The sequence below is a fragment of the Tiliqua scincoides genome, chromosome 2 (assembly GCF_035046505.1).
Source record: "Tiliqua scincoides isolate rTilSci1 chromosome 2, rTilSci1.hap2, whole genome shotgun sequence".
Classification (NCBI taxonomy): Eukaryota; Metazoa; Chordata; class Lepidosauria; order Squamata; family Scincidae; genus Tiliqua; species Tiliqua scincoides.
The window spans coordinates 210,612,235-210,624,297 of NC_089822.1; the positions used below are offsets into that span (position 1 = coordinate 210,612,235).

The 12,063-nt window shown below is 45.7% G+C and overlaps 1 protein-coding gene across 1 annotated transcript in view; it reads right to left on the reverse strand.

Moving 5' to 3' along the window:
• Nucleotides 1-8,783, reverse strand: part of PFKFB4 (6-phosphofructo-2-kinase/fructose-2,6-biphosphatase 4) — an 84,248-nt gene extending 75,465 nt beyond the window's left edge. The window contains exon 1 of the mRNA XM_066614228.1: nt 8,443-8,783. Coding sequence (XP_066470325.1) covers nt 8,443-8,518 — 76 coding nt within the window. The 5' untranslated portion in view covers nt 8,519-8,783. The remainder of the gene's footprint in view (nt 1-8,442) is intronic.
• Between the last annotated feature and the right edge of the window lie 3,280 nt (nt 8,784-12,063).

Below are 12,063 nucleotides of genomic sequence, written 5' to 3' on the forward strand. Positions count from 1 at the left end.
TATTTACATGTTCTATCCTTATACTGGCCCACAAATATGTTGTTTCTTAAATAAAAGTTGTCCTTTAATTTTAAATGGTTTTTTCCACAGTACCGGGAAAATATTACTTTCCTTTAAAATCCAGAATGAATCCTGTGTGTGTTGGCAACCTTCAGTCTCGAAAGACTATGGTATCGCGCTCTGAATGGTGGTTCTGGAACAGCGTCTAGCGTGGCTGAAAAGGCTGATTCGGGAGTGACAATCCCTTCTACACCGGGAGCAAGTGCAGTCTGTCCCTGGTCTGTCTCCCTGGCTATGGGCCTTCCTTCTTTGCCTCAGACTGTTGGCCAAGTGTCTCTTCAAACTGGGAAAGGCCATGCTGCACAGCCTGCCTCCAAGCGGGCCGCTCAGAGGCCAGGGTTTCCCACTTGTTGAGGTCCATCCCTAAGGCCTTCAGATCTCTCTTGCAGATGTCCTTGTATCGCAGCTGTGGTCTACCTGTAGGGCGCTTTCCTTGCACGAGTTCTCCATAGAGGAGATCCTTTGGGATCCGGCCATCATCCATTCTCACGACATGACCGAGCCAACTCAGGCGCCTCTGTTTCAGCAGTGCATACATGCTAGGGATTCCAGTTCGTTCCAGGACTAGGAACAAACGAATGAATGAATGAATCCAATGAATGAATGAATCCAAACATCAGATACTAGCAAAAAAAATTCTTAATGTAAGCTCTGTGCAGGAATACTTTTTAGAATTATATTAAAGGCCTTAAAGTTAGGGGAGGAATCGACTTGCATTGTTTATCAAGTATTTCTTTAAAAAATTGTCAGTTTATAAAAATTAGCTATTCATGATGCAATACTTGGCAACATCTGTCTTACTATCATTATTTTAATAGTTAATATTTTATAACAAGACTAAAGTTTCAACCCAGCAGCAGATGTTGCATAAACATTTAATCCACTCACAGTCCAGCCAGCAGATAAATGCTGAAAGTGAGAAATACTGGCCAAACATAACAGCGTAATCTGTCACTGTCTCAGGATTTGAAAAGTAAATCCTAGGGAGTGGCATTAAAAAAAACTTCCAAGGTGATTTTTCAACATCTAATGATGCTATGCCAGAAATGACATGCAGGTTATGCAAGAACTGCAGGACAACAGGATTACCAGCTCAATTCTATCCTGTGCTAGAACAGGCAAGTTGGCTGGCATGTGCTCTATTCAGTGCAAGGTTGGGCTGGCAGCAGTCGACTCCCCTTCCCCGGGTAACATGGCAGCAACCTGAATGGGGCTACTGGGATCTGTGCCACCTAAAGATCTGAGCAGCCCAGAACTAGCCAGGATGTCCATGAGTGGTGTTAGGATCTGGCTCAAGTAACAGATCCTGGCTCCACCCCCCTCCTAGCCTGATCCACCCATGGGCTTGCCCTCTGCCTGCCCTTCCCCGCCCTGGAATAGTCCTGCAATACCTCCTTCCCACCCTCCTCAGATCCCTGAGGCCACTACCAGCGCAAACTCACCTTTCACCAGCACTGCTAGGGCCACATACAGCCTCCAAAGGTTGGCACAAGTCCCTTGCACCACCCTCCTGATTCAGCCTTACAGCACTTTTGCATCACCGGGAGGCTAGCGCAGGGGACTTGCACTGGCCTGGGGTGCATTTTGGATTACACCCTAAGTGAGTGTGTCTGGTCTGGTACACTAGCGTGTTCTGGAGCAAATCTATAGTATAATGTACAGTAAATCTCTGCATGATTCTAAGTAGTGCACAATCTATGAATCTCCTTTAAAAACAAGCAAACAAAAGGAGCTTGCAACCATTTCACTAATAATAATAATACAGTTCTATTTACATAGAGCATGTTACACTTGGGATGTTGGAACTGAGAGTGCAGTTTGCCTAAGGCCATCTTATGAAAATTCATTGCAGAGGCAAGAAACTGGCAACAGCACAATCCTATACCTGTTTATTCAAAGTTAAGTCCCACTGGGTTCAAGGGTACCTACTCTCATTTAAGTGTGTATAGGATTGCAGCCCTAATCTCCTAGCAATGCTATACCAGTCTCACTGAACTTCTACCCCACATCCAATGTTCTTGCCCCAATCTGCTCTACCCCCCATCATGCCCAATCTTCTAACCCCCCCCCCATTAGTCAATCTCCTGCCCCAGCCCAAGCCATATCCATTGGAGTGGCCTTTCCATCCCATCTGACCAATCGTCCCTTCCCTGCTGCTGCCATCACCACTATTCTATTTCTCCTCCTCTGAGTCCCACTCTGCCTTTTCAAAAGGCAGACAGGAAAGGGAGAAAGGAAGGGTAGAGTGGTTGGATAGAGAAACTGTTCTAGCCCACCATACTCTGGTATTCTCTGTTTCCTTCTTTTCCCTATCTTCTCTGCCGCTTGAAGAACAACTCAGAAGAGTCACAACATCACTGTTACCAAAAGGGGCAGCCAGTCAGTCAATCAAAAGTATAGTTAAGGTGGTCAGCAGAGGTAGCCAGCAGGGGCACCACCTGTACCAGTCCACTACTTAAAGTAATCACCTCACCCCACTTAGCTGTGCCATGAATGTGTAGAGGCAGCCTAGCCAAGATCTATGAGATATGGCCCACACTGTACCCCAAACTTCAATATTGTCTCTTTTGTCACATAAATCTAATACAGCAAAGTGCTCTCTCATAATAAAGGCAAAAATAGCAATGCTCAAAGGAATACAATAGCTGGGCTTGAATTCTAAAAATAGGAGAAGTTCGCTCACTGATAACATGATACACTCACTCTGAAAGTGCAGAGATACGAATTCTTCAAATTATATGCAGTCAGTTCTCCCTATCCACAAGGATTAAGTTCTTGGAAAACCAAATGGATACCAAATTAGCAGATTCTGAATCACTGGGCATATTGTAAAAATGAGGTTATGTTCCAGGGGACTCTCTTCACCATACATTCTACAAACTCTATGAACCTGAATCTTAGTTTAAAGTCTATGGGGCTGAGTGATAATAGTGAACATCTCCAACATCTGATACTTGTGCTGGATATCCATTGATGGTTGTGGCAATGGCAATTCCTCTGTGCTGGCTACCCCTCAACTCACTGAAGGTTGCTGGCCCAACAACAAGGCCTCAGAGTTCAGCAGTGGGGAGAGTGTTGCTTCATCCTTCCATCTCCTCCTCCACATGTCTCTTGGTATCTACCCTGGGCTTAGGGCAGAGCTCAGGTAGTCTTCCAGAGACCTCATCATCACCAGGGTTGTGAAGGTTCAGCAGGAGTCCCCAGGATGGTGCCCAAGATGGTGGGGTAAGTCTGGAAGTGGGTACAAATCTGTCCAACAATTCCCCATGGGCCAATACCAATGCCTGTTTGATGAAGAAAATTGGCCCAATCTAGACAATATTAGCAGATAATGAGAGAAGGCAGCAATTCTGCCCCTCACAGATAAGCAAATTTGCAGATAGCAAATTCACATATAAAGAGAACTGACTATATTGCAAATTTCAGCTCCCCCCAAAAAAAAGAGAAAAAAGAGAACAACATTAACCAAACAATGTGTAAACACTCTTTCCCCTCCATGCATGTGTTGAAACATGCTGAATATATTACTTACTATATATAACTTTATTATTTTGAATTTTAAATGGCACCTGATGCAGTTGTACTTTTGTAGAAAATAAGGGCAGTGAGTGACTATAAGGGATAAATGTTGGGTGAAATATAGGTGTATGTATGCCACCTGCAGTCTTTTCAGATGACATATGCAAGGCAAAGAATAGAAAAGATTTGTGGGGGGGGGGAAGACTTAAATAAATAAATAAATGATATTTATAGTAAGTACACTGGAAGTCCTAATTTAGAATTGTCATTGAAGGATAATTTCTCTTCTACCTGTACTACAAAAGATTTGTAGCGTTTGAAGATGAACACCCATCCTCAAGTAGTGGAGTTAGTATGGCCGAAGTTGGAGAGCGGGAGCAATGTCCACCCTTCAGACAACACCACCACAGATTCAGTAGGATGCACCTGATACAATTAGGGGATTGAAACAGGGAGATTGCTCTAGGGTTACCAAGAGTGAGGTCCCCTGGGGAAAGCCTTGGAGCAGCTGCAGGCCTAGCCACCCATGTGGCTGGGTTTTCATGTAGGTCTCACAATGAACCAAAGCTGGCTGCCAGTTGATGGGGCCAAGAACGAATTTTACTACTTCTGTTTTGTTTTGGCCTTCATATCAATTCCTAATTTTGTTCTGTTTTCACTTGAGCTTAGAACAGGTAAATGATTGGGACACATCTACAATCCCCCTTCCCCAAAGAAAAACCTTAAGAGGCCATGGGGGCTTTGAACTACAAATTAGTCTTGCAGTTGCAATGGGCAGTAATGGTATATCCCTGAAGGCATAACCTTGTGCAAATGTTAGCTCAGTGTTACTCCTAATCTACTCCCTGTTGCAGGCACTTGGTCATTTTTAGTAAGTCCACTTACAGGTAGAGTAGACATAATGAAGCACTTCTTAACTGTGGTTATAAAAGAGCAGATCACTGAACTGCATACTCACACACACACACAGTCCATTCCTTCCCTGCAGTGTGAATAGCCCCTTCCTCCTCAGGTTTATCAAAGCCTGAAGCACTGGCCCTGACTGTGAGTAAGGATAATCAGACTTCCAACTTCAATGAGATTCTACATCCAGATAAAATCCTGGTTAGTTTTAATTGCTTTTAGGACAGGATGGCGTGAGACAATACATAGTTCCCACAACCCATCCCAAATCTCTAAACCAAAAGTGAAAAACAAAAAATCGGAATATATTACTTCTGCATTGGCTGCAAGTAGCCTTAGGAAAAATGACCCAAATACAAAGGGCAACTTCTTTACCCAAATATAATGGGTAGCACTTCAGCAATGCAATACAAAAATATATGTGGTAAACAGCCTTAATCTTTTCCAACTTACAGAATGACTCAAACTCAGCCCTTTCCAAGGAAAAAAGAGGCACCATTACTAGAACCATTACATAATTTACAGCACTAAAAATAATTTCTGCTACAGAAGTTCCTCAAAAATACACAGCCAAAACTGTCTCCCACACTGTAGTGATCAATGTATCAGTCTATGACCTAGGAGACCCTGGTTGAAATCCCTGCTCAGCCCTGAAGGTCACTGCATGACCTTGGGCTAGTGACTTCCTCTTAGCATGATTTCCCATCTCACAGAATTGTTGTGAGGCTAAAATGGGAAGAGAAGCACCACACATACCATTGGGGGACAAGAAAAGAGCAATGATCACTGTTAGCACATAGCAGGTACAAGGGCAACAGTCAGGGAAACGGTACACTGGTATCATTCAGAAATTTGTCGTGGATGTGTGAGTGAGTAAATACAGATCTACTCCAATGTATGACACAGTCTATGCTTAGCCAAGTGTTCCTAAACCCACTGCTGTCAATAGATTTGGGTATGCGTAAGTCTGTATAGGATCAGGCTGATAGGCTTTCATCTCAACATACATGTCCTGGCAAACAAAGCCCTAAACAGGTCCAGTTAAGATGCCATAATCAAGACATTCTCCATTAATTTTTCAACTGTCTGTTTACTGATTTTTGAAAAGCAGTGAAAAATTTTAATATCATCCAAACCTCACAGACAACTTCACTCAACCTAGTTCTTCCTAAAAATTCATGCCACAGCCCACTTTCATTTTTACATATGCTATAATGTATAGATAATTATTGCTTTGTTAGGCAGTTCATCATCTAACTCAACTTACTATTAATATTACTGTAGTAAAAACATTTATATACTGCTTCTCAACAAAAAAGTTGTCAGTGGTTTACAAAGAAAATCAATTTAAGCAGCTGCATCCTCCTCAATAATTACAGAGGATCTGGAAGACCTAAAACATATTTTAAACTAATTAACATATCTCTTTATAGTCTACAGCCCTAAATTAATCTTGATTTGTGCCTTCAGGTAAAATAAGGATAGTACCATCAAAGTGGAAAGCAACCTTCCAGGCACTTGGCAAATAAGAATCTAAGGATATGGTAAGCAGTTACTGTTATGATCATGATTTTGTGCTTTGAAGAACTCTACCATATATTGTCAGGTTAAATGAGAGGGAGAAAACAAGCACATGTCACTATAATAGTGCATGTCAATATTATATGTTCAAAATCATGGCTCCCAATGGACAAAAAAAGATTAAAAAGCTATTGCAACATATAGGCTTATCTTGCCATTTTCTCATACAGTTCTTAATTCTTTCACACTAACATGTCTACCATAAGCACCACTTATCTCATTTTTATGAAGTTATCAGAATGTTCATGAAAATCAGTAATGCATTGAAAAATAGAACATGGGATACATTTGCACATATCTGTTTCCATGGAAGAGACATGTATTTTCTAGATACCTGGAAGTCCTCTGCATAAATTGCAAAGTATGACAATGCTATGCACATATAAATCACTGTGCATAAACATAATGAGAAGCTCAGACCAATCACAGCTTCTTAACATACAGCAAAGCAATTTAATGCACATAGAATTGGCATGTATTACAACTTACACATGGAGTCACAGCTTCCTACACAGAAGTGACTTCTGTGCAATGGCTGAAAGCCAGAGGCATATTAAACCACTCCCAGATTTTCAGTACTGTATATACCAGAGTGTGCTGTATTATGTATGGATCATTTGCACCAGAGCTTCTCCTGTTTCCTGTACTGCACTTGACTTCTGAACTGGAAATTCACCAGCTCCACTTTTGTTCCCGTTTAGTGAGCCACACTGCTCAGCAGGGGACAAACTCAAGCTTTAGACATGGGCCTGGACTACAGGAGGCACTTCTAATCCCTGCCAAAAACCTTGTGCAGACTCATCTTTAGTTAAGGTGACCACGGCAACAAGTAACAAATTTTGTTGCTCCAGCTAATTGTATCCTTAAACTATTAGAAGTGCAGCATGAAAAGCAAAACATCACTGCTTTTCCGTAAAAGAATGTCAGAAAAAACTGATTGTTTATTTCCTTGAAGTCCCTGGAATTAGCCACTGTCAGATACAGGATTTATAGGCAGGCTGTTTCATCAGACCCAACGGTAGTGCTGCTAGTTGAAAAATAAACACATAATATGGACAGAGCCCCGCTGGAATCAAAGGAGGCTTATACAGTATATAGAAATGGCAGACAAGGTACAATCACTGTCTCGTCAACCTAAACACAATACAACCAGAAAGAAAACTAGAGATTGGATTTAAGAGGCTACAAAAAACCCTCCACCTGAGCCTCACTTGAAGAAACTCATTCACCATTATCACAGGAGGAAAGGAAATGAAGAATTAATTCCCTTCCAACCTCTGTCCCTGATTACTGGAAAGTCTACATGCAGACTTAACTGAATCAGGATTTATCAATCCCTAAATTTGTTGTCTCAGGGCCCAATCCTATCCAATTTTCCAGTGCTGGTGCAGTTGTACCAGTGGGGTGTGCTCTGCAGCCTGTGGTGGACAGGTAGTCACTGGGGCCTTCTCAAGGTATGGGAACATGTGTTCCCTTACCATGGTGCTGCATTGTGGCTACACCAGAGCTGGAAAGTTGGATGGGATCGGGACCTTAGTCCTGACTCCTGTAACCTGTTCACAGTACTGAAACGCAACATGATATTTATTAGCCGCTTTCTCAAGGACTCTGAGCACTGTAAAGCAGAAGAGTGCCTCTGAGCATGTGCAAAGTTATTCACCTACCAGTGAGAAGCCACAGCTTGCCCCATAAGTATTACAGATAATAACTTCATGCTTGATTTAGGGGGTCACCTTCCTGAACCAGAAGTCCTGCAATCTCTAGTTTTTACAAATTAAGGGCTGCCTGAACGACAGGAGATTTGGAAGGTGGCGGCGGGGGGAGGGCAGATGTGGAGCTGCTCCTGACAGCAGGCAGAAGCAGCCCAGGCAGCACCCTTAGGAGCAGGGCAAACACACACTGAGGGGACAGCAGCCCCCCCCCAAAATAAATGGAGGGGAGCTAAGAGCGGGGTGCAGGAGCTTCAAAACAGGAGATGTTTATTCCAGTCCTGGGCTGGAGAAGGGCGCCAAGGAAGCAGGAGATGCGCCAAGGCTGCAGAAGGGGAGCCAAGGAAAGGAAGCTGGGGGAGCAAAGGGGCTTCGCTGCACTGCAACGCCCAGCAGTGGCGCCCCCCAGCGAGCCCCGGGGGGCGGCTGGGCACATGCCTCCCTCCTGCTCCCTCAGGGCGGGGCCAAGCCAGGGCAGGCAAAACAGCAGCACAGTGGTGGGCTCGCAGTAGCGTCCTCACGGCAGCCAGCCTGCGAGGGCAGCCACCTTCCCACCACAGCCCGGAGAGGCGGGCTCCTGCCTGCCCGGGCAGCGGCTCTGTACGTGAACGCCGCCCGGCACACTTGTACTTTACTTGCGCGCGCGCGCCCGCTCGCTCGCTCGCTTTACCTTTCCAGTGCTGGCCCTGCGCAGGACGCTCCGGCTTCCCGCCTGCGCCTCCTCTGCAGCACCTGGAGACCGACATCCGTGCCGTCGCCCCGCGGTCTGCGGCGCGGCTCAGGCTGCTGGCGAGCCCGGGCTGGAGCGGGGGCGAGGAGAGGAGTGGGGCGGCAGGGACGCGGGGCGGCAGCGAGCGCGGCCGACCCAGCCTGCTCTCCCGAGCGCGGGCAGGCAGCCGGGCGCAGAGGGCTCATGAACGCGGCTCCGGCAGCGGGCGCAGGAGCATCCTGCGGAGGGCGCAGACCCCCTGGAGACCGCGCCCCCTCCTCTTCAGCGCGCGGCACGGGGGCGTGGGCATCGCGCTCCGGCCGCCCAGCGCTCCTGCCGCCCCGCCGTCCCTGCAAGCCGGTTGGAGAGACACGCCGGGAGGGGCGGAGAAGGGGCGGAGAGCTGCCCTCCGGAGGCAGGCAGGACGCGCTCCTTCCGTCCCGAGGAGCCTCGTGCAGGACGGCCGGGGAGGGGAAGGGACGCGGCGGGGTCACGGCCGGGGCGGGTCTCCTCGCCGTCCCGGCACAGCCAGCTTCATGTTCGCCGGAGGGAGGCGGCCTCTGGCTGCATGGCCTGGAAGTGCCCATGGCGCCCTCTCGGCCCCTGTGGATGGTGGCAGTGCAAGGCAGCAGGCACCCCAGGCGAATAGCTTCCATGCGCACGCGCGCACACACACACACACACACACACACACACACACAATGTACGCACACTGTGTATACACACATACACATGTATAGATGTCTGTGCGTATGTATGTATACACACACACAAGCCCCTGGTGGGTGCTCACTGACCAATTTTCAGTATAGTGGCACCCATTCATTCCTAGTGGAATGCGTGGGAAAAGCTTGACCGCTGCCCTTCTGGGCACATCTAGCCCTAAGCTCCCACCTACTCCGTTGGATCTACTTCAACCTCTATAATGGGTGCCCAAACCCCAGCCCGGGGGCCACTTGCGGCCCTTGGGGGCTCCCAATCTGGTCCTCAGGGAGCCTCCAGTCTCCAATGAGCCTCTGGCCCTCCAGAGACTTGCTGGAGCCCGTGCTCGCCTGGTGCAACTGCTCTCAACACAAGGACAACTGTTCATCCTCTCACCTGAGCTGTGGGACAAGGGCTCCCTCCATTGCTTGCTGTTTCATGTCTGATACAGCAGTGGCAGCAAAGGAAAGGATAGCCTTGCTTTGGGCAAGGCCTTTTATAGGCCTTGAGCTACTGCAAGATCTTCATTCATTCATATAAGTTCCATCTCTAATAATTTATGTAAATTTATTCAAATTTTAAATTTAAATTAATTTTTCCCCCGGCCCCCAACACAGTGTCAGAGAGATGATGTGGCCCTTCTGCTAAAATGTTTGGACACCCCTGATCTATAAGATCAGGCCCCTTATTAACATTTGATGCCACATTCAGAAGTTACTGAAAAGGCACGGCTGCTGGCATGGTAAAAAAGCCCCGTCACATTGGTAACGTACACATGGAAAAGGCCACACGGGGCAGTCAGCTTCCTTGGGCGCTTTCCATCAGGTGCACACATCTAGCCACACAACTGCCCTTGGTGGGGAAACTACCCCTGCAAGGTCATACAGTTTTATTATCTGAATTAAATCAAGAGACTAAATAGGAGCTGCGCAAACCTACACGAAACTGTTTAAAGGTTCACTTTAAACATCCATTTCCCCAGTCAGAGGAGCTGCAGTTTGCGCAGAAGGTTTTTCCCATTCTAAAAGGATATAGCTTTGCCATTTTAAAATACTGTACGATTTTTGTATCATAGTCTGACTCCATGTCATCTGAAACCCATCTGTTGCATTCTCTTAATCCTCATTTAGGCCACATCTTTTCTTTTAATAATGGGTTTAAAGAATCTGCCATGCTCAACAAAGAAGGACAAGTCATTATGCTCCAGTTAGTACAACAAACAAAGGCCATATTCAGAGAGACTGGCCCATTGCTAACTGTTTTTCTGCTACTCAGACATACTATCACTGTAGTCTCTGTTGCCTCTACTGGAACATACTGTAGTACCTTACCTATTCTTAGACAGAATATGTATGGCATTGAAACAATGTATGCCTGCCAATTCCAGCACTCATCCAAGTACTATTTCTACTATGTTAAAGTCCATTTACTATGATGGCACAGTGCCCACTACTGTACTGGAGTAGTATATTCATCTCCACCAGAAGAATTTTGTTTACAGCACTATGGACTGCACATAGAACAACGTATTGTACATATACTGTTAAGGAAATCTTTCACTATTACAGTTCCAGCAAGAGAATTTTCATCTATTATCACCCATGCAAGTAACCAGCAGCACAATCCTGTGTATACTCAGAAGTCCCATTTTGTTTAGTGGTGTTTACTCCCAGATAAGCATGCTTAGGGGTGCTGCCACAGAGTATGGTCAAATGCTGCAATCATAGATGTAGTTACAGACCAGACTGTATGCATACACCGCATTCCAGGGAACTTGGTCCCAAGTAGGTGACCATCAGACTGTAGTATTACCTTACTTGAAAAGAATTTCCATTTAGATAAAAATAGTGTGCTTATTTTAAAAATGTAACCCTATCCTGGCTCCAGAGGTTCAAGATGGCTTACAAAGAGAAAAACAAATGCAACGCAACACAACATCAACAGCAGCACTAACAGTGAAATTGTGGATCAAACATACCAGGAAGCTTCATACACACCAAATGCCTGCCAAGAAGGCAAGCCTTTAGATTTTGTCTAAATGCTGACAATGAGAGCTTGCCACACCTCATAGGGCAGGAAATTCCACAAGGCAGGGGCCACTGCTAACAAGACCATATCACAGGTTACTGCCAACTATGCCTCCAAAGGAGGTACAGGAAGCCTTCCCTAAAAGAATGCACAGGACAGATACAGATAGATTCATGTGGAGGGAGCAGTCCAAGACCTTTTGTGTGGGACTTTAAAGAACAGAACCAGCACTTTGAATCACCCCCAGAAATATAGTGGTAATCAATGTAGCACATCAGCAATGGTGTTGTATTGTTGAGCTGATATGTACCAAATAATCTCTATGTAGTTGCATTTGGCACCAGCTGAAACTTCCACAGAGTCATTATGCACAGCTTCATATAAAGCACATTACAGTAATCCATACTCAAGATAGAGACTAAGATATGGGTTACTGTGGCCAAGTCTGATTGAGACAGAAGCAGGTGTAACTGGTGCACCAACTGAAGCTGAACAAGAGCACCATGGATGCTACCTGATTAGCTAGTACCAAGATCAGCAGCACTCCCAAGCTGTGACCTTGATTCTTCAACAGGAGTGTCATCTCTCTGGAACAGGTTGACACCCCATCATTGTCCAAGCAGGTCTCCTAATCAGGAGTACCTCTGCCTTTCCAAGACATAGTTTCCTTATTTAGGATTTAAACCCTGTGTTCTTGCACTAGATGAGAGAGGAGCCCAGCCAGGCACTCTGAAACAATGTATTGCAACTGACTCGCTGTTGGTTTTTGCTTACATTGGAGACAGCTCATTTTAAGAAAACTACTATTCTAGAAATAAGAGACTAAGATATGAAACTTTATTATTATTATTA